Source organism: Somniosus microcephalus, chromosome 16, assembly GCF_052327205.1.
Source record: "Somniosus microcephalus isolate GS21.2 chromosome 16, FLI_Smic_1.0, whole genome shotgun sequence".
In the NCBI taxonomy this organism is placed as follows: domain Eukaryota; kingdom Metazoa; phylum Chordata; class Chondrichthyes; order Squaliformes; family Somniosidae; genus Somniosus; species Somniosus microcephalus.
The window spans coordinates 45,489,634-45,516,567 of NC_141002.1; the positions used below are offsets into that span (position 1 = coordinate 45,489,634).

At 50.0% G+C, this 26,934-nt stretch overlaps 1 protein-coding gene across 14 annotated transcripts in view; it reads right to left on the reverse strand.

Moving 5' to 3' along the window:
- Positions 1 to 26,934, reverse strand: part of LOC147106116 (voltage-dependent calcium channel subunit alpha-2/delta-4-like) — an 888,222-nt gene that overhangs the window by 534,721 nt on the left and 326,567 nt on the right. For all 14 annotated transcript variants that reach the window (XR_015081361.1, XR_015081362.1, XR_015081363.1 and 11 more), the window contains one exon: positions 10,646 to 10,717. Coding sequence is in view for 11 of the 14 variants with exons in the window: in XM_086008903.1 (XP_085865029.1) it covers positions 10,646 to 10,717 (72 nt within the window). In the remaining 3 variants the exon portion in view is untranslated. The remainder of the gene's footprint in view (positions 1 to 10,645; positions 10,718 to 26,934) is intronic.

Consider the following 26,934-nt stretch of genomic DNA (forward strand, 5'->3'; position numbering starts at 1 on the left):
ATTCTTCTCGGTAGCATAAGCCTTTATGCATGTCATCGTTTTCTCCACCATAGTCGGCAAGTTCATTTTAGCCTTGTCTTCCATATTTGAGTTGGTCTTATCGTCATCCGTTTCAGAATCTGAGCTGATAGCTTGCACCGAGTCCTCACTCATTATGGCTTTTAGATAGTGCCATTCCATGTCTATTTTCTTGATCCACTCTCGTCCTAGAAGTGGTGGTCCTCCCTCAGATAATACGTACAAGTTCATTCTTGGGTGTTCTTTACCCCTATCTCTCACCTTGACTCTTATCTTCCCCATGGGGTATACCTTATGCCCCGTGTATGTCTGCAATACGAACTTGGTATTTCTTAAGGGTATGTGAGAGAATAGCCGGTGGTAGTCCCTTCGATTTATGACTGATAGAGCTGATCCAGTGTCCAACTCCATTCTTACTTGGACTCCAGCTATTTTTAGTATGACCCAGATAGTTTGTAGGTCAGCTTCCTTACTCACATTGTGAATTCTCAGACTACCCAGCTCCTGGCTGTTTGGGTCTGAGTCTGAATTCTGTTCGTCTGAACTCTTCTCAGCCACCTTGTGTACCTTGTTGTACTTTTCTTGTGGTGGCTTCTTTTGGTTGTTGGTCTTCTTCCCTGACCAGCATACCTTAGCGATGTGACCCAGTTTGCCACATTTCCTACATTCTTGGTTCTTAAACCAGCATTGATTCTGGTCGTGTGTTGTCTTCCCACAACGATAGCATTTTGTTGTACTTGAGGTAATTTGGTCCACCCCGAGTGCCGCCACCTTTAGCTGCATTTCCGCCGTTCCTTTCGCTGCGGCTTCGTGCGATGCGGCTATAAGGACAGCCCTGTCAAGTGTGAGGTCGTTCTCTTCGAGTAGTCGCTTTTGTGTCCCTTCCTTGGACAATCCGCATACGAACTTGTCTCTGTCAGATTCCCTCCGAACTGGCAGCATTTCGCTAGCCTACGCAGTTCGACCAAATATTCCGCGTTGCTTTCGTCTTTCCGTTGCGTTCTTGCATAGAATTTGAATCGTTCAGCCAACATCAATGGTGTGGGGTTCAAGTGGTCCTTCAGAACAGCCACAATCCCTTCGAAAGTCTGATCCGCCGGTTTAGCTGGTGCTAGTAGATGCTTCAAGAGCCCGTATGTCTTTGCGCCCATCGAGTTTAGCAATGTTATCGCTTTGTCGTCTTCCTCTATTTTGTTGGCTTCACAATAGATCTCGATGCGTTCCACGTACGTGGCCCAGTCTTCTATCTCAGAATTAAAATCGTTAATATTCCCTCGCTTAGGCATCTTCCTTTCCTTGGGAGCAGCACAAGTATTTCTTTAAATTCTTATTTATTATTTATTTATTTCTAAGATGGCGGTTTTCCCGCGAAAATGGCGGTTTCCCGCTCTTTCCTTCTCTCCCCGCCCCTTCAATGGCGGTCTCCCGCGCCTGTCGTCTTCTCCGCCTAATGGCGGCTTCCCGCGTTTCTTCCCTGGTGGGAGGGGTACGCTTTCCCCACAGCGGACAGGTTCAGCCGCTGGGCTGGCTTCCACACAGCTCCCCTTACTCGGCTCTGTCTTTCTCTCCCGCTCGCACGCTCTACCGGCGCTGGGTACCCCGTTCACGGAGAACAGTTCAGCCGCTGGACTGGCTCTCGCGCAGTCTCTCTCCCCTTGCTCGGCTCTGTCTCTCTCTCCCCCACGTTCGGCACTACCGGCGCTGGGTACCCCGTTGGTGGAGAACAGTTCAGCCGCTGGACTGGCTCTCGCGCAGCCTCCTTTGGTCGGCTCTGCCTCTCCCACACGCCCGGCTCCCGTTCGCCTCCCAGCCCTCACGCAGTCCGGTGCTTCCCTCCCCGGCTGCGGCTGGGTTTCTCTCTTCCCGCGCCTGCTCCCGGTCTCAGCGCTTCGTGGCTTCGGTCGCCGCCCGGCTTTTCCCGCCGATCGCGGTCCGGCTATCTCACGACGGCGTTGGACCCGCCTTCCTGACCAGCTCTGCTCCCCCTCGACCGTGGTCGAGTGCACAGCCCTTATCCTCCGGATTTCGTTACACTTTCCCCTACTCACAGTCTCCGCGGCCGCCTTGTTTCCTGCTGATCGGCTCACTCCGCACCGTGGTAGAAGGGTAGTCGGTGCCTGTTGCTGCTGGAAGCTTTTGTTGCTAAGTCTTCTTCCTTTCTATTGCTGCAGCCTCGTGTTTTCTCCCAGCATAACGACGAGGGCGGTTGCCTCTCTTCGACGCTCTTTAGTTGCTTTGGTAGTCTTGCCGCAGGGTACGATCGGACACATCGCCACTGTAAAGTCTGTGGGTGGTACAGTTAATAACGACACAGACTTCAGGAGTAACAAACAAACGGGTCTTTACTATTCGAAGGTCAGGGCGAATCTGCCCAAGGAATCATGCCACAACACTTATATACCGGTGTGGTCACCGTCGGTATTACAGTATACAGAAGCCAAACAAGTAGTGCCACACCTAAAGTAGTTCTCTTAAAGGTGAACGGTTACATACAATAGTTCTCTTAAAGGTAGATGGGTACATACACTACACCAATCCTAGACCACGACTTGCACATGTTCTGTTGACTAACTAGTGACAATCGTCCTTGCAATTGAGGTAAGTGGTATCTCTTTGGGGTTGAAGTAACACCAAGATAACATTCCAAGCAATGGAACTTTGGAACTATGTTAACTGTTATCACAACAATGGGCATTGTAGTCAGCAATGGGTACAGTAGCCGAGTGATTATGGCACTGGATTAGCAACCTAGAGGTTGTGAGTTCAATCCCACCACTGAAATTAAATTCAATCAATCTGCTAATTTGTAGGCTAGCACAAGAAAATTACAATGAAAACTGCTGGATTGTTGTGAAAACCCACCCGGTTCACCAATGTCCTTCAGGGAAGAGAACCAGTCATCCCTATCTAGACTGACTTACATATGACTCCACACTCTGTAGTTGACTCTTAATGCCCTCAGGTCAACCAGGATGGGTAATGTATTGGTGAGTTGCACAATTTTAGCCAGGTAAATTCCAGCAGTACCTCTGAGAACACTGCCAACCAAGATTAGGTAAGTGGGGGGGGCATCCCTATGGGAGAGAGTGTACATACACACCATATCAGGTAAACAGAACTTCTGTAGGGGTAGATTTCTCAGTAGCTTGAGTTAGGGACTCTTAAACATTACGATGTGTTTCCACACGTGTCAGATATACAGCTGACCAAAAAAAATTACTTTCTGTTCTGCAAATGCTGGTATAGTGTCATAAACTGCAAAGCAACCATCGATAATGGACTAACAGTCAAACCATTCCAGTCCCAGACCCACAATCTTGTCCTTTTTCACTGACACTGCTTGGATGCTGGGTTTGACTTGCAATTTATAATTGCACTTGACTGCTTCATTCTATGACAGTGTCAGATTGATGACAGGTGAGTACCCACAACAGGTCTGTATAAACAGGTAATTTAATGTAATGATCCAGTCTCATACATCTACATTGCATATCTAAGTAACTTCTACCAATCCCAACCAAAAAATAGGTCAAAAACATCAAGTGATTCTGTTACAATTTAGAATCGTAGAATGGTTACAACACAGAAGGAGGCCATTCGGCCCGTCAAGCCCGTGCCGGCTCTCTGCAAGAGCACTTTAGCTAGTTCCACTCCCCCACCCTTTCCCATTAGCCCTGCAAATGTTTTTCTTCAGGTACTTATCCAATTCCCTTTTGAAAGCCACAATTAAATCTGCCTCCACCACCCTTTCAGGCAGTGAATTCCAGATCCTAACCACTCGCTGCGTAAGAAAGTTTTTCCTCATGTCGCCTTTGGTCCTTCTGCCAATCATCTTAAATTTGTGTCCTCTGGTTCTCGACCCTTCCACCAATGGGAACAGTTTCTCTCTATCTACTCTGCCTAGACCCATCATAATTTTGAACACCTCCATCAAATCTCCTCCTTCTCTGCTCTAAGGAGAACAACCCCAGCTTCTCTAGTCCATCCACATAACTGAAGACCCTCATCCTTGGAACCATTCTTGTAAATCTTTTCCGCACCCTCTCAAAGGCCTTCACATCCTTCCTAAAGTATGGTGCCCAGAACTGGACACAATACTCCAGTTGAGGCCGAAACAGTGTTTTATAAAGGTTCATCATAACTTCTTTGCTTTTGTACTCTAAGCCTCTATTTACGAAGCCCAGGATCCTGTATGCTTTTTTTAACTGCTTTCTCAACCTGCCATGCCACCTTCACGATTTGTGCACATATACCCCCAGGTTTCTCTGTTCATGCACCCCCCTTTAGAATTGTACCCGTTAGTTTATATTGCCTCTCCTCATTCTTCCTACCAAAATGTATCACTTCGCACTTTTCTACGTTAAATTTCATCTGCCACGTGTCGCCCATTCCACCAGCCTGTCTATGTCTTCTTGAAGTCTATCACTATCCTCTTCACTATACTTCCAAGTGACAGTTACTTCATACCCTGTACAATGTCAAAAATGTTGGAGGACACTGTGTGTAATTAAGAGCCGATTGTCTTCGCCTCCACTGATAATCAATTTCCAGCAATTGCTTCCTGTTAGAGCACCCATTTTTAAGGTCATGCAGCTCCACTAATGAACAGCAGGGAGAGGGCACGTACATAAACATGATACCATCAATGTATCCCTGAAAGTGGAAAAAAACTTTGGATGCCTGGAAATATTAGAAAGCTCTTCACTGCTGCAAGCACTGTGATGATGGTCAATTATTCCTGGTTATAAGCGTAAACTTCCAAAAGGCAGAATAGTGAAGCAGCTCTCTGGTACCACATAAAGTGATAGACGGTGTGTGTTGCAATTGTTCCCATACTGAGTTCACAATCATAGCTGTTATATCATGAAGAGGCGGGGCAGGAAACTAAATGAAGAACCTGTGCCATTCTCACCAAGTTGGCAGTTACAGAGAAACATTGGTAGAGATCTGAGAGCAAGACACTAAACTGGCCTGTCAGCCATAAATGGTATGCGGTCCAGGGGGACCAGAAAGGATCAGAGGAAAAGGAGGATACTTATACTAAAAAAAAAATGGAGTATATTAAATGTTCATTTGCCAGTGATAACAACCAACCGTGGAATAAGGAAAAGGGTAAGAAATTAATTTTGACCCTTTAACTCTTGATTGAACCACATTTTAGATGATGCTAAACTTGAATTCCTGCTTGCATGGCTTGCTGCATCTGCTAATTATTACTAACTGAATTTAACACCATTGGGAGCGGTAACTAATGTGTTGCTACAGCATTTACAGTCATATAGCAGTTTAAAGGAGAAGTGTGTGCAAATTCAGCAGAGAAGAACAGCTACAAGGAGACATGCAGGAAGAACAGCATCCAATTTTTCTGATGTTGAGATGGAGCTATTGTTGGAAGAGATGAAGGAAAGACAGGCAGGATTGTTTAGCACGAGGGAAAGAGACCATCTAGTGCCATGTTGCGGGCACAGTGGAGGGAGGTAGCTGAAGCAGTGGGCGCCACCTCCACAACCCCATGATCAGCAATACAATGCAGAAAAAAGTTTACTAGCTTGACCAAGATGGAAAAGGTAAGTGTGCAGCCCACTTCACTGAAGGACTCACCGGTAGCACCTTGACTATTGTTCATTTGTAACAGTCCATGTTGTTGTGTTGCCTGTGCAGCTAGTTTGGACATGGTGAAGCACCCATGCTCACTCCCACAGCTTCCACATTCAGTGGAGTGCCAACCGGAGTCCGTTTCTGCCCAAACTTCCATCTTTGCACTGATTTTCAGGCAGACGGGGGATTGAATATCTAGGCCTGGGTCTTCAGTGCATGATACCACTGAGCAGTTGATCATAGGATTGTACCTCAATTTCCTCATAAGATGATCTCTTGATCTCAACTGTGCTGTGGTGGGCAAAAAGACTTGCACTTTCCCACAGGTTGGGAGAGAAGTAATTGACCCTCAACTTGTCTAAGATCTGAAATATCCTTGTATGGAATTGTGGATTGACAGGGTAGTTTGACAGGAATGAATAAAGTTGATACGCTTATCAATTAATCCATAAAAAGCGATGAATTAGGATGGTAATGAAAAGGTTTTTATTAACTAAAGAACAGAGCATGCCTCTCGTGGATGACTGGTTCCAGGAAGGAAGTGGGTTGCTGAGCAGCCACCTTTATACCAGGTCATGTAGGCGGAGCCATGGGTGGAGCCAGCTGAGGCATGCATTGGTACACAGTGAGTAGCAAGAGGTAACAATGTGTAATAACGATAACAGTAGTGAACAACAGTGAACAACAATGAAAACGATAACAGTGGTTTACCACATTCACCCCTTGTTTAAAATTGAGTCCGGCGGGGTGAAGTGTACTAAAAGTTCGTGTAGGTAAGTCTATCAGGAGGCCTTGTATGCCGTCCTGATCGTCGTAGCAGCGGCGGCGGTGGTGCAGTATCCAACGTCGAATCTGGTGTCTGAGTGGTCAACGAAGGGTCCTGGGGCTCCGGCATGCCGTCTACAGGGGTTGGGTTGGGAGTAGTGGTGGAGAATAACGGTGGTGATTCAGGGGCGCCCGAGGGTGCGAGGTCTCGTATGGAGACCGTGTCCTCCCGCCCGTCTGGGTATGCCACGTAGGCATACTGGGGGTTGGCGTGTAGGAGGTTCACCCTCTCGACCAGGGGGTCCATTTTATGGGTCCTCACGTGCCTCCGCAGTAGGACGGGCCCAGGGGAAGTCAGCCATGTCGGTAGCGAGGTTCCCGATGTGGACTTCCTGGGGAAAACGAACATTTGCTCATGAGGGGTGGCATTAGTGGCAGTACAAAGCAGTGACTGGATGGAGTGGAGCGCCGCAGGGAGGACCTCCTGCCAGCGAGAGGTCGGAAGGCCCTTAGATTTTAAGGCTAAGAGGACGGCCTTCCAAACCGTCGCGTTCTCTCTTTCCACCTGGCCGTTCCCCCGGGGGTTGTAGCTGGTGGTCCTGCTCGTAGCAATACCTCTCGCGAGCAGGTACTGACGAAGTTCGTCGCTCATGAAAGATGAGCCCCGGTCGCTATGTATATAGCTAGGGAACCCGAACAAGGCGAAGAGGTCATTCAGACATTTGATGACCGTGGTACTGGTCATGTCTGGGCAAGGGATGGCAAAAGGGAAACGGGAGTACTCATCAACTATGTTGAGGAAGTACACGTTGCGGTCAGAGGAAGGGAGAGGCCCCTTAAAGTCGATGCTCAAGCGCTCGAAGGGGCGAGTGGCCTTGATCAGGCCTGCTCTGTCTGGCCTATAAAAATGCGGTTTGCATTCGGCACAGATTTGGCAGTTCCTGGTCATAGTCCTGACCTCCTCGATGGAGTAGGGCAGGTTGCGGGCCTTAATGAAATGGCAGAATCTGGTGACCCCGGGGTGGCAGAGGTCATTGTGGAGGGTCTGCAGTCTATCAACTTGCGCGTTGGCGCATGTACCTCGTGATAGAGCATCTGGGGGCTCATTGAGTTTCCCGGGCCGGTACAAGATATCGTACTTGTAGGTGGAGAGTTCAATTCTCCACCTCAAGATCTTGTCGTTCTTGATTTTGCCCCTCTGCTTATTATTGAACATAAAAGCAACTGAACGCTGGTCAGTGAGAAGGGTAAATCATTTTCCGGCCAGGTAATGCCTCCAGTGTCGCACCGCTTCCACAATAGCCTGGGCCTCCTTTTCGACAGAGGAGTGTCGAATCTCGGGGCCCTGGAGGGTCCTTGAGAAAAAGGCCACGGGTCTCCCCGCCTGGTTAAGGGTTGCAGCTAGGGCGAAGTCGGATGCATCGCTCTCCACTTGGAAAGGGATGGACTCATCCACTGCGTGCATTGTGGCCTTCGCAATAACACTCTTAATAAGAGTGAAGGCTGCACACGCCTCAGATGGCAGGGGGAAGGAGGTGGACTTGATGAGGGGTCTGGCTTTGTCCGCATAGTTGGGTACCCACTGAGCATAGTAAGAGAAAAACCCCAGGCATCTCTTCAGTGCTTTTTGGCAGTGGGGGAGGGGGAGCTCCTTAAGGGGGCGCATTCTGTCGGGGTCGGGGCCGATGACTCCGTTCTCCACTACGCAGCCGAGAATGGCAAGGCGCGTGGTGCAAAACATACATTTCTCCTTATTGTATGTTAAATTCAGCCGCTGGGCCGTACGGAGGAATTTCTCTAGATTAACGTCATGGTCCTGCTGGTCGTGGCCGCAGATGGTGACGTTATCCAGATAGGGAAAGGTGGCCTGCAGCGCGTTCTGGTCAACCATCCGGTCCATCTCCCTTTGGAAGACCGAAACCCCGTTGGTGACGCCGAAGGGAACGCTAAGGAAGTGGTAGAGGCGGCCGTTTGCCTCGAAGGCAGTATACTGGCGGTCCTCAGGGCGGATAGGGAGTTGGTGGTATGCTGACTTAAGGTCAATGGTAGAGAATACCCTGTATTGCGCAATCTGATTGACCATATCAGATATGCGGGGAAGGGGGTACGCGTCCAGCTGAGTGTACCGGTTTATGGTTTGGCTGTAGTCATTGACCAGGCGGTTTTTATTGCCGGTCTTAACGACTACAACCTGGGCTCGCCAGGGGCTGGTGCTCCCTTCGATAATGCCCTCCTTCAGGAGCCGCTCCACCTCAGAGCTAATAAAAGCTCTGTCCCCGGCGCTGTACCGCCTGCTCTTGGTAGCGATGGGTTTACAGTCGCGGGTGAGGTTAGCGAACAAGGGAGGGGGGGAGACTTTGAGTGTGGAAAGACTGCAAATGGTGCGCGGCAGGCGATTTAAAAGATGTTGGTTGCAGACTGTGAGTGGGGGGAGGGGTCCACCGTATGCCAATGTGACACTTTTAAGGTGGCACTGAAAATCCAACCCTAGCAGAACGGCAGCGCAAAGACGGGGCAGGACAAGAAGTTTAAAATGTTTATATTCCGTGCCCCTAACCGAAAGGGTCACCACACAGTAACCGCCGACGTCCGTTGAATGGGACTTGGACGCCATAGAAATCCGGTGGTGCATTGGCAGGACCGTGAGGGAGTGGCTACGCACCGTGTCGGGGTGAATAAAACTCTCCGTGCTCCCGCTGTCAAACAGGCAAGTAGTGGCGCGGCCGTTTACCGTAATGTCCATCATGGACCTGGACAGATGATGAGGGAGAGCTTGATCCAGCGTAACGGAGGCCAGTGTATGGCTGAGTGAGCCGATGTGGTCGTCAGACGAGACGGTGGTCGAGTCCGGAGACAAAATGGCGGTTGAGTGCGGCGGGCAAAATGGCGGCGGCCATGATTCCGATCCCCACGCGGCCGGAGGTGAACAAAATGGCGGATAAGATGGCTGCCCCCACGGTTCACACGTGGCGCTGCTGGCGTTCGCGGGTTTCCCTCTGCAGGCATTGGCGTAATGGCCTTTCTTTCCGCAGCCAGAGCAGGTAGCGGTCTTCGCCGGGCAGCGCGCTCTAGGGTGTTTTAACTGGCCACAGAAATAGCATTTTTGGGCCTGGTTACGGGACATCGCTGCAGTAGTTGGTACCGGGGGCGGCGGTCCCAGTTGATTTCGGGACATCGCTGCAGTAGTTGGTACCGGGGGCAGCGGTCCCATGTCCCAAGGTCGCGATGACCATGGCGCGGCACCGTTACGTGAGTATGCTTCGAGGTTTCGGTGGGCCGCATCTAATGAGAGTGCGAGGGCTACGGCCGTCTTCAGGTCGAGCTCCTTGCTTTCGAGCAGTCTCTGCCGGGAGTAGTCGGACTGGAGGCCCTTAACAAAGGCATCACAGATAAGTCCCTCCGCGTGCGCCGCAGCCGATACCGCCTTACAGTCGCAGTCCCTGCAGAGTGTCTGTAACGCCCGTAAAAATGCCTCTACCGATTCCCCCGGTTGCTGCCTGCGGGATCCCAGGAGGTGTCTGGCGTAAATCGTATTCACTGGGCGCGTGTATTGCCCTTTTAGCAGGTCGAGTGCTGCCGTGTACGTAGTAGCATCCCGGATGAGTGTATATACTTGAGGGCTCACCTGGGCGGTCAGAACTTTTGATTTGTTCTCCTCCGATATCACGGCGGAGGCTTCTAGGAAGGATTCAGAACAGCTCAGCCAGTGTTCGAAATTGGTAGCTGAACCCGCCGCTTGAGGGTCGAGGTCCAGGCATGCTGGTCTAAGGGCTCGCAGCAACGCCTGCTGTTGTTGCTGTTGCTGCTGTTCAGGTCCTGACATTTTAATTTAGTTAATAAAATTGATACGCTTATCAATTAATCCATAAAAAGCGATGAATTAGGATGGTAATGAAAAGGTTTTTATTAACTAAAGAACAGAGCATGCCTCTCGTGGATGACTGGTTCCAGGAAGGAAGTGGGTTGCCGAGCAGCCACCTTTATACCAGGTCATGTAGGCGGAGCCATGGGTGGAGCCAGCTGAGGCATGCATTGGTACACAGTGAGTAGCAAGAGGTAACAATGTGTAATAATGATAACAGTAGTGAACAACAGTGAACAACAATGAAAACGATAACGGTGGTTTACCACAAAAGTAAAGCACCCATTAAACCTTATTTGGTCAGTGGAAGGACGCTAATTGTAGTTTTCAAAAGGTGAGAAGGATATCGGATTGAGTATAACACAAACAATACAACATGATAAATATAAATGTATCTCTTACCCCTTCATCAACTGGTACTTTAACATTCATGGATATTGTCCCGGTCTCACCGTTCACCATAGCAGTTCTGAGCTACACGTGAAAAAAGAACGATTGATATCAAGTTTAAATTACTTCCAGAGTGCAACACAGAGCCAGCTTTACGCATTCCTGAAACCTATCACAGTAAATATTTCACAAGGAGTGGCTTTAATGCAGTATGTATAAAACTTGCCTCTGTGCGTGGCTTGTGTGGTTTTAAACAGCATTGCCTCAGTGTGGAGGTAGTGCTCTAAGCAAAGCGGCCTTATGGTGCCTGGAATCTCTTGTGGTTCATGAGGGTACAGAAAAGCGTGCAGTGTATGACACCCAGACATGGGGGAATACTGTAATCTCTGCAAACACCAGAGCACTATACTGCTGTTTCCAAATGTTCATGGGGACAGTAATGAAGGTGTTTGCTTTCGCACATAAGGCATCAGTCATCTATTTGGTACTTACATGGACTGCACAATGACTAATATTGCTGATGTCCCTGACTCCAGAAAGATCTGAAAATAACCTTCATCGACCAAAGGGCTAGGTACTTACTACAAAGCTGCAATAATATCCTCCTGCAAACTGCCGTCACACACGGAAAGTGTGCAATAATCAGAAAGTCCCTTGCTGAAAGGACAAAGCACTTTCAAACAGTATCTGGTATCAGCACCTGATCCCTTTAAATGGTGGCTGTTTGAAAATGCCATCTAACTTCTGCTACTGCATGTGGTTTGTGGGTGGAAAGAGGAAGTAGTGCACAGGGGCATACAGGGCACAAAATTGAGTTCATGTCCTGTAGACACCCCTTTGGACTAGTTTAAATGTATTAATTAAGCTCCTGCTTGTTAGAGATAGAGTGAGGGGATACATGGTCTGCCAGAAACGAGCACAAAGTTTCTGGAGCAGCTGTCCCCAACGCCAACATCAAGGGGCCCAAACCATATTCAGGTTCGGCCTCATTTAAATGCCACTGGCGAGCTTTGGGCACCAAATGGGCACCCTGCTGCAGCTCACCACTCGTGGGAGGGCAGTAAATCCCCCCCTATAATCAAATTTATGTTATTTGTAATAACCATCCAAGCAAATGGGCAGAGTGGGGACCCAAATAAGAGTTAGGTACGTGAATACATGTAGCATAAAAAATAAAACAAGCGCGTTAGAAGCACAAATTGAGCTTAAAGGGTATGTGTAAAGTCCGCAATGGAACAAGTCCTGCAAGGGATCCCGGGGACCCAGTGTTATTTGGACGACATCCTGGTTACGGGCAAAAATGACAATGAACACCTTGCCAACCTGGAACAGGTGCTCACGAGATTGCAGGAATATGGGCTACAAGCCAACCGTCCCAAATGCGAGTTCTTCAGGAGACAAATCACGTATTGTGGCCACATGATTGATGAGGAAGGGTTGCATAAGTCGCCGGACAAGATTGAGGCTGTAGTCAAGGCTCCAGCACCAGAAAATGTGTCGCAACTGAGGTCGTTCCTCGGGTTGGTGAACTACTACCATAAGTTCTTGCCGAATTTATCTACAATTCTGCACCCACTGAACGCCCTCCTTCAAACTGGTGTAACATGGAAATGGAGTGATGAGTGTAAGCGTGCCTTTCAGGAATGTAAATGCCAAATCACTTCAAAAGAAGTATTGGCCCACTACAACCCAACACTGCCGATTCGGTTGGCATGTGATGCGTCACCTTACGGCATTGGAGCGGTGCTGTCACACAAATTCCGTGACGGTTCAGAGAGGCCAATAGCCTTTGCATCGCGCTCGCTAACCTCAGCCGAGCGTAACTACGCCCAGATTGACAGGGAGGCCCTCAGCCTGGTGGGGGGGTGAAGAAGTTCAATCACTATCTGCACGGGCAGAAATTCACCCTACTGACTGATCATCAACCCCTGGTCTCAATTTTTAACCCAAAGAAGGGCATTCCGGTGATGACGGCGCAACGGCTGCAAAGATGGTCCCTTTTTCTAGGGGCACATCATGGAAACGCTGATGGGCTGTCGCGCCTACCGTTGCCTATGGCGGAAGAAGCACCTGCAGTGGACCCGGTGGAGATATTCCATGCGACCATAGTCGAATGTTTGCCTGTTACAAACGCAAGTATTGAGAAGGAAACCCGAAATGACCCGACACTCTCTCGGGTCTATGATTTGATGGTGAAGGGGTGGCCAGCATATGGCGACTCACTGTTGCCAGCATTCTCGCCAAGGAGGGAACAGCTGTCAGTGTGCCGGGGAACCTTGATGTGTGGATCCCGAGTGGTAATTCCACCCAAGTTGAGAGATAGAGTACTCAATGAGCTTCACGAGGGTCATCTGGGAGGGGTAAAAATGAAGAGCCTAGCCAGGGCGTTTGTGTGGTGGCCGGGAATCGATAAAGAAATCGAGGATATGACCAAGAGATGCACAGGATGCCAGAAGGTCCAAAACGCTCCACCACAGGCCCCGCTACATCCATGGGAGTGGCCCTCATCTCCATGGCAACGGGTACACATTGATTTCACTGGTCCATTTATGGACTCAATGTTTCTAATCGCTGTGGACGCCCATTCGAAATGGCCAGAGGTCATTAAAATGTCCTCCACCACCGCGGAGAAAACTACTGCAGTCCAAAGGACCATCTTCGCCAGGAATGGGTTGCCAGAACAGATCTGTTCCGACAATGGCCCACAGTTTGTGTCTGAGGATTTCCGGAGGTTCCTGAAGAATAATGGGGTGAAACATTACACATCTGCCCCATATCATCCAGCCACAAATGGATTGGCTGAGAGGTTTGTTCAGACCTTTAAAAAGGCCATAAAGGCAATGTATAATGACGACATACCACTGCAACACAAGGTGGATAACTTCCTGTTTGCTTACCGGAATGCGACACATGCAGTAACCAACCAAACTCCAGCCGTACTGTTTTTCAACCGGAGACTGAGATGTCGCTTGGATTTGCTCAAACCAAACGTAAGACGAGATGTTGAGGATAAGCAGTTCCAGCACATAAATGAGAAGCCAACCAGGAGCTTCAAGATAGGGCAACCAGTCTTGGCCCGCGACTACCGAACAGAAAAATGGCAGCCAGGCACGATATGCACACAGCAGGGACCACTAATGTACACAGTGGACGTTGGAGAGAGCATCGTGAGACGCCATGCTGACCAGATTCTAGAGTCACAGGAACAAGCCAAACCTGTACCACAAGCATGTGCACCTGGTAATGAGCCCGAAGTACAGATTGCGTCTACCTCAGAAGCAGGGGTATTGGAAGCTGACGAACCAACCAATGACAATGAGCCAGAATTGACTCCACCGCCAGAACAGGATACTCAAGAAAGGCGCTATCCAGTCCGGATCAGGAAGCCTCCTCAAAGACTGAACTTATAAATGACTATTCAGTTGATGTATATATTACGGAGAAAATTGTAATTGTAATTAGTTATTATTTAGTTGTTAAATGAATGTTATGTACTGTTTATCTAAAAGGGGAGGAATTGTTGTGTATGTACCTTTAAGGGAATAACTGGTCTTAGACTGCAGTACCAACACTGACCACCCCTGTATAAAAGGCCCTAGCAGGCTTCTGTAGTTTCAGTTTCAAGCTGCCTCTTGTTCAGTAAAGTACCTGTTAAACTGTTCTCCCGAAGTCCGTGTATTATTGAGGCGCGGACTTTACAGTGGCGACGAGTAAGTTCGAACTCACCTGCAGTGTGGCATCATCTCACGGGGATCTCGCCTGAAAGGAAGGTCCTGGAAGGTCGTAGTCTGAGCAACGGGCGTCGACCGAGGGCAACCGCCCAAAGAATCCATCGGTGTTTGCAGAATTGCGGGAGAGACTGTGGTTCCAGCGAATCGTGCTGGTAGCAGGTAGCGCGCTGACCCTTCTGGACTGCGGCAGGCTCAAGCTTGATCGAGCGGCTCTACAAATCGGGCCGCGCAGCGTCGCCGGGAAAAGAAAACAAGAGAGAGAGGATGGAGCGCACAGGGCGCGGTAGGTGCTCGAGAACAGGACAGCGGAGAGAAACTAAATGGGGGGAAGGAAAGCGAGACGCGCCGAAGCTGCGGGTCGCCGCCATTACCCCGTAGAACGCTAGGAGCAGAGTGGCAGTAAGGGGAAGAAGCAAAAGCGCGGGAGGCGCCATTTTATTCCATTGGGGAAGAAGCAAAAGCGCGGGAGGCGCCATTTTAAATCGCCCAAGATGCCGAAAAGTGGCAGTATCACTGCTTTCGACAACGAGGTAGAAGACTGGACCACGTATGTGGAAAGAATTGAAGTGTACTGCAAGGCAAATGAGGTGGCTGATGGAAAGAGGGCGTCGGTATTATTAAATCTGATGGGTGCGAGTACGTACGGCCTATTGCAGAATTTAATTACCCCAGCTAAACCAATGGAGAAAAGTTTTGAGGAGATTGTTCTTATCTTACAGGAACATCTAAGCCCTACACCACTGCTGATAGCAGAAAGATTCAAGTTCCATAAAAGAAACCAGCACAAAGATGAGAGCAATGCTGACTATCTTACGGAACTACGCAAGTTATCGAAGCACTGCCAGTTCGGAGCAGGACTGGCAGACACCTTACAGGATAAGTTTGTCTGCGGGCTCCAGAGTGAAGGAACCCAGAAACGACTACTTTCAAAAAAGGACCTGACGCTAGAACAGGCTTTCAGCGTGGCAGTATCCTATGAAGCAGCAGCACGGGGAGCTGCAGAAATACAACAGAAACCACAAGAATACAGCGCTAACGAAATGTGGCGTATGGAGCCGAAAAGTGCTATCGCTGCGGCAGAACAACCCATGAGCAGAAGGACTGCTGGTTTAAAGACAAAATATGCAGGCAATGCGGGAAAATGGGACATATAGCAAGAGTCTGCAGGTCGGGAAAGAAGACCAACACGACAAGAACTACTAAGGAACAGTACAGGAAAGTAAAGAAACTGACAGATAGTAGTTCAGAAGATCAGGAGAGTGATAAGGACTCCGGGAGCAGGTGACTAAGTTGTTTAAAGTTACACAACGTGATCGCAAAAGAAGATCACCGAACCATTTGGGTCACCCTCATGATAGCAGGGTCCCCAGTGAAGATGGAATTGGACACAGGATCAGCCCTAACTGTCATGAATCGACGAGACTATGAGCGGCTATTCTCACACATACCCTTAAAGGACACGTCCATTGTATTGAAGACATACACGGGGCAAAAGGTCTACCCCAGAGGAAAAATAAGGGTGCCAGTTGAATATAACGGAAAGAAAACACAGAAACTATACATGTATATACTACGAGATGGAGGACCACCATTATTGGGACGTGAATGGATCCGAAGACTACAATTGGATTGGCATTCCATTCTGGCACTAACTGTGACTGACAAAAAAGATGATGACGTCACACCTGGACGTCTGTCACAAATTCTATCTGACGCGGAAGAGGTGTTCCAACAAGGACTTGGAACTCTAAAAGGAGTAAAGGCAACCATAAAGATTGAGGATAATGCAACCCCTTTCAGTATGTAGTAGCTATTACTGAGAGCATGGCCTTTTTTTAAATTCATTGATGGGATGTGGGCGTCGCTGGCTAGGCCTGCATTTAGTGCCCATCCCTAATTGCCCTTGAGAAGATGGTGGTGAGCCGCCTTCTTGAACCGCTGCAGTCCATATGGTGTAGGTACACCCACAATGCTGTTAGGAAGGGAGTTCCAGGATTTTGGCCCAGCGACAGTGAAGGAACGGCGATACAGGTCCAAGTCAGGATGGTTTGTGGCTTGGAGGGGAACTTGTAGGTGGTGATGTTCCCATGCATCTGCTGCCCTTGTCCTTCTAAGTGGTAGAGGTCGCGGGTTTGGGAGGTGCTGTTGAAGGAGCTTTGGCGAGTTGCTGCAGTGCATCTTGTAGATGGTACACACTGCAGCCACAGTGCGCCGGTGGTGGAGGGAGTGAATGTTGAAGGTGGTGGATGGAGTGCCAATCAAGCGGGCTGCTTTATCCTGAATGGTGTCGCGCTTCTTGAGTGTTGTTGGAGCTGCACTCATCCAGGCAAGTGGAGAGTATTCCATCACACTCCTGACTTGTGCCTTGTAGATGGTGGAAAGGCTTTGGGGAGTCAGGAGGTGAGACACTCACTGCAGAATTCCCAGCCTCTGGCCTGCTCTTGTAGCCACAGTATTTGTATGGCTGGTCCAGTTCAGTTTCTGATCAATGGTAACCCCCAGGATGTTGATAGTGGGGGATTCAGCGATGGTAATGCCATTGAATGTCAAGGTGAGATGGTTAGAGTCTCGCTTGTTGGAGATGGTCATTGCCTGGCACTTGTGTGGTGCGAATGTTATTTGCCACTTGTCAGCCCAAGTCTGAATGTTGTCCAGGTCTTGCTGCATATGGACACGGACTGCGTCAGTATCTGACGAGTCTCGAATGGTGCTGAACAGTGTGCAATCATCAGCGAACATCCCCACTTCTGACCTTATGATGGAGGGAAGGTCATTGATGAAACAGCTGAAGATGGTTGGGCCTAGGACACTGCCCCGAGGAACTCCTGCAGTGATGTCATGTGATTGAGATGTTGGACATGATTGGGAGCTAAATATTCCAGGGTACAAGATCTTTAGAAAGGGCAGGAAATTGGGAAAGGAGGAGGAGTAGCAACATTGTTAAAAGACACAATGGCCTAGAAATTCAGTATAGCCACTTTTGGGGCGGTAAAGTCGGGCGGGCGCTAAAGTTAGCGCCCGCCGGAAAGTGGAGGCCACTTCGCCGAAATTCAGTAGCTTTGGCCAAGGAGTTTGGGCGAGCACTGAAACTGGCGTTGCACTCCTATCTTTAGGCGCTAAGCCAGCGGTGCGGACTGATAACGCCGAGCCGGGCGCAGCGCAGGTGCGGTCATGTTTTGATTGGCAGCAGACACCCTGACGCCGGCCAGCTCTTAAAGGGGGAAGGGTCGACTTTGTCTGCAGCCACGCCCTGGATAGTGGAGCCCTGCAGCTAGGCCTGAACACTGCTGGTGGACCCAAATAGCGCCTGAAGCCATGCAGAAGGCCCGTGAACGAGCGCAGCGCTTCTCAGAGCATGCTTTGAGGGTGCTGCTTAGGGGGTTGGAAAAGAACAGAGAGATCTTGTGCCCGGACAGTGGCAAGAAGGCTCCCAGGAGGCAGTACAGGAGAGCCTGGAGGGAAATCGCCCAGAGGGTGTCAGCCAACAGCGATGTCCCCAGGACTGGTGACCAATGCCGCAAGAAGTACAACGACCTCAGTCGGTTGGTCAGGGTGAGTACCCTTTCCAGTGTCCTCCTCATCCTTGCATGTGCACCTCACATTATGGGCAAAGGGACCTCAAAGGCCTAATGGCCAGCCCTCCTCCCGCAGCTATGGCACTGGCATGATCATCAATAGCACTCTCTGCACTTAACACACTGGCCAAGCTATTCGACCATGGGAGGCAGTGCACACAACAACAGGGCACCACACTGGCCAAGCTATTCGACCATGGGAGGCAGTGCACACAACAACAGGGCACCACACTGGCCAAGCTATTCGACCATGGGAGGCAGTGCACACAACAACAGGGCACCACACTGGCCAAGCTATTACATAGAAACATAGAGATAGGAACAGGAGTAGGCCATTCGGCCCTTCGAGCCTGCTCCGCCATTCAATGAGATCATGGCTGATCTTCGTCTGAGATCATAGCTGATCTTACCAGTTCAGTACCCCGTCCCCGCCTTTTCTCCGTAACCCTTAATCCCCTTAGCCTTCAGAAATATATCCAATTCTCTCTTGAAAATATTTATTGAATTAGCCTTCACAGCCCTCTGTGGCAGGGAATTCCACAGGCTCACCACTCTTTGAGTGAAGAAATTCTTCCTCATCTCTGTTTTAAATGATTTGCCCGCTATTTTTAGACTGTGGCCCCTGGTTCTGTGCTCCCCTGCCATTGGAAACATTCTCTCTGAATTCAGCCTGTCCAGGCCTGCCATAATTTTATATGTTTCGATGAGATCCCCTCTCAATCTTCTAAACTCCAGTGAGTACAAGCCCAAACTATTCAATCTCTCCTCGTAGGTCATTCCCGCCATTCCAGGTATCAGCCTGGTGAATCGCCGCTGCACTCTTTCCATGGCAAGAACATCCTTCCGCAGATGGGGCGACCAAAACTGTACACAATACTCCAGATGCGGTCTCACCAGCACCTTGTACAGCTGTAGTAAGGTATCCCTATTCCTATACTCGAACCCCCTTGATATGAAGGCCAACATACCATTTGCCTTCTTAATCGCCTGTTGCACCTGCATGCTCTCCTTCAGTGACTGGTGCACAAGAACACCCAGGTCCCTCTGCACTTCCCCATCTCCCAATCTATTGCCATTTAGATAATAATCCACCCTCCTGTTTTTACCCCCAAAGTGGATAACCTCGCATTTATCCACATTATAGTGCATCTGCCACGTATCCGCCCATTCCCCCAACCTGTCCAAATCGCACTGTAGCCTCCTGACATCCTCATCAGAGCCCACCCCTCCTCCTAGTTTAGTGTCGTCAGCGAATTTGGAAATATTGCATCCAATTCCCTGATCCAGATCATTTACATATATTGTGAACAGCTGGGGTCCCAGGACAGATCCTTGCGGCACCCCGCTGGTCACTGCCTGCCACTCCGAAAAAGAGCCGTTTATTCCAACTCTCTGTTTTCTATCCGCCAGCCAGTTCTCTATCCACGTTAATACTTTGCCCCCAATCCCATGAGCCTTAATTTTGCATGATAATCTTTTGTGTGGAACCTTATCGAAGGCTTTCTGGAAGTCAAGGTACACCACATCCACTGGCTCTCCCCCATCTATTTTACCAGTTACTTCCTCAAAAAATTCCAGCCATGGGAGGCAGTGCACACAACAACAGGGCACCACACTGTACTTAGAGGCCGTCCTTTCTCTTGCATGCCAAGCTGGCGCGGAATTTGAAGAGCCAGACTGTCACCGGGGGAGGCCGTCCCCAGTTCCAGCAGCTCAGTCAGCTGGAGGAGAGCGTGGCTCGACTCATGCGTGGCCTGGTGACTGACCCCGTTGCTATTGGAGATGCCGACCCTGTGCTGGGACCCAATGGTAAGGACATGACCGTTTGGACCTCTCCGGTTCCCCTTGCGCTTCAGATCTACATCCTTTGCCACTGTCCCACCAATGCGCATCATGGCACCACTCATGCCTCCCTCGCTGACGCCCTGTCCTCACTCTAAAGCTACTCTTGTGCCTTCCTGCTTTCAGCTGGTGAGGAGGAGGTCCCTGAAGCTAAGAGTGCCAGTCCCTCGGAAGAGGAGGACGACGAGGACCAAGAGGAAGGCGGCACATCGGGGGAACCCTCAACCACGCCAGGGGATGGCAATGGAGGGGACACGTCTTGCCTGGAGGAGAGCCAGGGGGAAGTGTTGCAGGGGGGTGTAGCTCCTGGGCCCAGTGGCGTCCAGGCACGCGGGAAGGGTCGGGCAGCACGGCTGCCTTCTCCCCAGAGGGGGGAAGTGTTGCAGGGGAGGGCAGTTCCTGGGCCCAGTGGCGTCCAGGCACGCGGGAAGGGTCGGGCAGCACGGCTGCCTTCTCCCCAGAGGGGGGAAGTGTTGCAGGGGAGGGCAGTTGCTGGGCCCAGTGGCGTCCAGGCACGCGGGAAGGGTCGGGCAGCTCGGCGGCCTTCTCCCCAGAGGGAGAGTCCGCCCTCCAGTCCGGAGGCGGTCCTCGCCCAGGAGCTGCGCCTCCTTGATGAAATGTCCGCGGCCTCGGAGCGGCGCCACAACGAGTTCATGGGGATTGTGGGACAGTTGCCTCAGGCCATTGAGTCCCTGGCTCATAGTGTGGCCAATTTCGGGGACTCACAGGCCAGGGGTGTCGAGCAACTCGCGGCAGCACAGGCCAGGGGTGTCGACCAACTCGCGGCAGCACAGGACGCGAGTCGCGAGTTCATGAGTGGTGCCGTCCAGACACTGGCTGATCTGATGCGGGCACAGACCAGGGCAGTTCGCGCACTCACTTCTGCCACACTCGCTGTGTCACGGAAGCATCGCCAGGGCACCCGCCGCCCTGCTGCAGCACAGTGGTCTAGCCTTCACCAGATTGCTGCGCTTGCTGCAGTGCAAGGCCGGCCGAGTGCCAGTGTCTCTGGCGACCAGCGAGCGCCTGGCATCAGCCAGCTTGCCCCCATTGCTGCAGCCGCCACTGCCACTCCCCCAGCCAAGGTGCGACGAGCTGCTGGAGAGACTGATGCTGGCCAGCCACAGCTGCAGCAGTCAGCAGCCGGCCCCTCCAGGGCCGGACCTCGTCTAGGCCGACCCCCAAGGGCATCTGCCGTCACGCATTGTGCCCCTCAGGAGCCTTCCCCCAGCCTTGCAACACCCACAGGGCCCAGGTTGAGGCAGAGCAACAGGTCGGGCAGGGGCCGGAGAAGCCTGCACAAGGACTCGCCCTCTCGGCACACCAAGTAGAGTGTGTTGCCAACTGTTTTTTTTATATGGGGGTGTTTGTGTTCTGGAGGGGGGGGGCTTATTTTGGTAAGGCCGAGGATGAAGGCCAATTGGAAGGACAATTTTTGTTATTCCTCCCCAGGTTGTGGGAGTGAGATATGTTTTTGACTGTTTTTTGGGGGTCTGGTCTGTTTTTCTGCTTCATGTGGGAAGGGCCCTGAGTTTGTTAAATAAAGCTTTTTATTTATTCAGCTTGTCCAGGTGTCATGTTTCAAGTGGTTGTTGCGTTAACCGGCTGAGGGCTTGCGGAGCGGCTGCATTCAGGTGCGTTCATTGCCACAAGCCATTCCCTGACAGGGGGCCTAGAAGTGTCGTTCAATAAGCCGCTGGCGGACGGCCCTTGGACCTTGTGGCTCCCTCCTGGGCTGGTACTCCTCCTCCTCCTCCTCCTCCTCATGGTCCTCCTGCTCGTCCTCCTGGGGTGGTGGTCCAACGCGAGGTGGCAGTGCCTGAGTCCTGCGGATAGCCAGGTTGTGCAGCATGCAGCAAACGACGACGAACTGGGAGACTCTATCCGGCGAATACTGTAGAGGTCCGCCGGAACGATCCAGGCAGCAGAACCGTTGCTTGAGGACGCCAATCGTTTGCTCTATGATGTTCCTTGTGGCTTGATGGCTTTCGTTGTATGCCTCCTCCGCAGGGGTCCTGGGCGCGCGGAGTGGGGTCATGAGCCATGTACACAAAGGGTAGCCCTTGTCCCCAATAAGCCATCCCCTTGGTGGAGGCTGTGCCTCGAACATGTCAGCCACAGTAGTCTAGCGCAGGATAAATGCATCGTGGCTGCTTCCTGGAAAGCGGGCATTGACAGCTAGGATGCGCTGCCTGTGGTCACACACCAGCTGTACATTGAGGGAATGGTAGCCCTTCCAGTTGCGGTAATCCTCGGCATTGTCGATAGGTGCCCGCATGGCCACATGCGTGCAGTCAATGGCGCCCTGCACCATGGGGAAGTCGGCGATCCTGGCAAATCCGACTGCACGCTGCTCCTGCCTCTCTAGGGTCATGGGGAAGGAGATGAATTGGTGTCTCCTTGCGAAAAGGGCATCGGTGACCTGCCGGATGCAGCGATGCACGGCGAACTGGGAGATGTTCGCTATGTCCCCAGCAGCGGCTTGGAAGGAGCCGCTTGCATAAAAGTTCAGAGCCACCGTGACCTTCACTTCCACCGACAGAGACGTCCTGCACATCAGCTGTGGACGCAGATCTCTGTGAAGCAGCTGGCAGATCTCTGCAACCACCTCCCTTCTGAAGCGCAGCCTCTTAACACAATGCGCGGCAGTCATGGTGAGATAGGACACCTGCTGCCGGTATTCCCTGAGTGGGTAAGGCCTACGTTGCCGACGCCTGATGGCCCCTCTGCGTCTAGGCATGGCTGGCCCTCTCACACAGCATCTGCGAGCCCTTCGCACATAATGCTGGAACTGAGGGTTGGAACCCCATGCAGCCCCCATAATAAACTTGCAAACAGTGAAATCACAATGAGTCTAATTACAAAGCTCTGGCCAGAAGCCAAAAATACCTCTCCTATGTTGTCCCAAATCAGTAAGGTCTGTTCCTTGGTCTCTGTCCAGAAATCCAAAGCACTAAAGTCATTGCAGCAAAATGGCTGGCCTTTATAGTTCAGTCTAAGTGCCCTTTAATTAGCGCTCCCCGAGGCCCGCAGGGCCTCTGCTGCGTTCCAGTTCACAGTTCTTAACAGCGCCACGCCCACATTGGGCGGGCGCCACTGAATTTCCGGTTTGGGGCGCACAAACAGCGTTGCACGACGAAATGACGTCATAAGCTGCGCGCACAGCTGAGCGGGCGCAAACACTTTGCGCCGGCGCTAAATGTCAACTGAAGTTGGGCGTAGGCGCAGATCGGCCTGCGCCCGGGCGCTAAGTGCCTAGCGCTGGAAATCTACCCCTCTTATGGCGTTAACGGCTGGCGAACGCAACTGAATTTCTAGGCCAATTACAGCAATGGAAAGAAAGGAGTTCAGTAAAGATGAACAGGCAGTGGAAATATTAGGGGTAGAACTGATCTTATCGGGAAGTATATAGCAGAAACAATGTAGTTATAATGGGAGATTTTCATTTTCACATAGACTGGGAAAAGCAGAATAGCTCAGGTAGTAAAGGCAATACATTTCTAGAATGTATACAGGACAGTTTTCTGGAATAATACATTTTAGAACTAACGCAGATAAGGCCATACTAGATTTAGTAATGTAACAAACTAGAATTAGTTAATGTTGTGTTTGTACCGCTATACACAACTACATAAAATAATAAAGCAGCAGAGACTGAGAGTAACTTCAAGTGATCTTTACTGAGTAACTGGAACTTCGGTACTGACTGTACAAATCGATACGCGTCTGTTATATACGCTCGCAACTAAGGATATACATCCACAATACAAAGTAGTCCCTTCAATGTTGTATACATTACACTTCCTCCCCCTTTAGTTTAATAGTATATTAACGCAAAATTTCTGTAATTAACATACAGAGCCTGTCTTTACAGTAACAAAATTCAAATTCCAACATAACATTTTATTTTGTCAACAGCCCTTTTACAAGTCAAGTCTCTGGGGAGGCCTCCTCTGCCTCTCTGGGTAACGTCTCTCCAGACTCTTTTGCTTTGGGGAATGAGACTGTACAGGTACAGTTGCATCAGATGAGCTATCAGCACAGGTAGAGCTCTCAGCTGAGGATGAGGCTGGAGCTGATGCTAATGAACTAGGAGTGTCTGTTTCCATGTCAGGTGAGTCTGGGCGAGGTATAGGGGTGTTTTCCACCTGAACGTCCAGAATTTGGTCCACATGACGTCTCAAAACGTTCTCTCCCACATCCACAGTATACATCAGTGGTCCCTCTCTTGTGGATATTGTACCTGGTTGCCACTTTTCCGTCCGGAAATCACGAGCAAGAACTGACTGTCCCACACTGAAGCTTCTTGTTGGCTTAGCATTCAAATGTTTGAACTGTTTGTTCTCTACATCACGACGTACATTCGGTTTAAGAAGGTCCATGCGAGATCTTAGGTTCCTGTTCAGAAACATCATCACTGGAGTCTGATTAGTGGCTGCGTGTACTGCGTTCCGATAAGCAAAGAGGAATTTGTCTATCTTGTGTTGCAGTGGTAGATTCTCGCTGTACATTGCTTTGATGGCCTTCTTGAAAGTCTGTACGAATCTTTCTGCCAAGCCATTTGTAGCTGGATGGTACGGGGCAGATGTGTAGTGCTTGATTCAATTTTTCCTCGTGAACCTTTGGAATTCGTCAGAGACAAATTGTCGTCCATTATCTGTGCAGATTTGTTCTGGTAGTCCATTTCTAGCGAACATGGTCCTCAGAAATGAAATGGTCTTTTCAGATGTGGTTAATTTCATTTAATGACCTCGGGCCATTTGGAATGTGCATCAACTACAATCAAGAACATGGAGTCCATGAACGGTCCAGCAAAGTCGATGTGCACACGTTGCCATGGTGATGAGGGCCATTCCCATGGATGGAGAGGGGCTTGTGGTGGTGTGTTCTGGACCTTTTGACATCCTGAGCAGCTCTTTGTCAGGTCCTCGATCTGTTTGTCAATTCCCGGTCACCACACGTAACCACGGGCAAGACTTTTCATCTTTACCGTACCTAAGTGGCCTTCATGCAGTTCATTTAGCACTCGGTTACGAAGCTTGGGAGGAATCACAACTCGTGAGCCGCACATCAGTGTTCCCCGACAAACTGATAACTGCTCCCTCCTAGCTGAGAATGCTGGAAACAATGAGTCACCATGCGCTGGCCATCCCTTCACAGTGATGTCATAAACTTTTGACAATGTAGGGTCATTGCGTGTTTCTCTTTCAATGAGGGAGTTTGTCACTGGTAGCTGCTCAACTATTGTTGTATGAAATACCTCTGCTGAGTCAACTGTTGTAGTTTCCTCTGAGGTCGGCAGTGGTAAACGTGACAAACCATCGGCGTTGCCATGTTGCTTGGTCCCCTTGTATTCAATGTCATACAGGTGGGCCCCTAGGAAGAGTGACCATCGCTGTAGCCGTTGTGCCGTCATCACTGGAATGCCCTTCCTTGGGCTGAAGATTGAAACGAGAGGCTGGTGGTCAGTTAACAGTTAAACTGTTGACCATACAAGTAGTGGTTGAATTTCTTGACTCCCCACACAAGGCTGAGGGCCTCTCGGTCAATCTGTGTATAATTGCGTTCAGCTGTCGTCAATGATCTTGAAGCAAAGGCTATTGGTCTCTCTGAGCCATCTGGGAATTTATGTGACAACACGGCACCAATGCCATAGGGTGAAGCATCACATGCCAGTCGAATAGGTAAGGATGGGTCAAAGTGAGCTAGCACCTCTTCTGAAGTAATGAGTCTTTTACTCTCTTGAAAAGCTTGTTCACAGCTGTCACTCCACTTCCATTGTGACCCTGTCTGTAGCAGTGCATTTAGTGGATGTAACACTGTGGATAGGTTGGGCAAGAACTTGTGATAATAGTTCACCAGTCCAAGATATGATCTCAACTGAGACACATTTTCAGGTGTTGGTGCATTAATCACAGCTTCAATCTTGTCTGGAGACTTGTGTAAACCGTCCTTGTCAATCACATGTCCACAGTATGAGATTTCCTTTTTGAAAAACTCACACTTGTCTCGGTTCGCTCGGAGCCCATACTCCCGTAACCTGATGAGCACCTGTTCGAGGTTGGAAAGGTGGTCGTTGTCATTCTTGCCAGTAATGATGATGTCATCAAGATAACACTGAGTACCTGGAATCCCCTGCAGGACTTGGTCCATTGCCCTTTGCCAGATTGCAGGAGCTGATGCTATTCCGAATACCAGCCGATTGTACTGGTAAAGGCCTTTGTGCGTATTTATTGTCAGGTACTTCTTTGATGCATCATCAATTTCCATTTGGAGATAGGCCTGGGCCAAGTCAATCTTTGTGAAGCGTTCCCCTCTTGACAGGGAAGCAAAGATGTCCTCAATGCGAGGCAATGGGTACTGTACTGTGTGGAGGACTGGGTTAACAGTCACTTTAAAGTCTCCACAGATGCGCACTTTTCTTGGCTTTCCTGGTTTTGTGCTGGAGGTTTTCTTCATCACTGGAACTATAGGTATGGCCCATTCACTCCAATCCACCTTGGACAGGACCCCTAACTGCTCCAAGTTCTCCAGCTCTGCTTCTACTGAAGGGCGAATTGCATAAGGCACTGGTCTGGCCTTGTGGAACTTTGGATTTGCATTCTCCTCAATCTTAATTTTTGCTTTCATGCCCTTAAGTGTTCCTATTCCCTTCTTGAACAGTTCCTGAGAGTCAGAGAGTATTTGTGACAGTCTCTCAGGAGTGGCGTTGCTGTCCTCCTTTGCTGACACAAACAGTGCTTGGATGTGTGCCAATCCAACTGTATTTTCCTGAGCCATTCGCGTCCCAGCAATGGTGGTCCTCCATTTTCCACTACATAGAGGTTCAATTGCGGTATTTTTTCTTCTTTGTATGTCACTGTCACTTTTATTTTACCTTTGGGGCACACTCTTTGTCCTGTGTATGTCTTTAACAGTACTTTAGTTGGCCTTAGCAGTATGTGTGAAAACAGTCATTTGTAGTCATGTACAGAGATCACTGTTAAAGCTGAGCCTGTGTCCAACTCCATTTTCAGCCTAACTCCTGCCACTTCTGGAGTAACCCATATTATTCTGTGATCCTCTGTTTCTTTCACACTGTGTAGTTTTAGACAAGCCAGATCCTCTTCCTCTGAGTCTGTGTCACTTTTTTCTTTATCTGAACTGTCTCCAG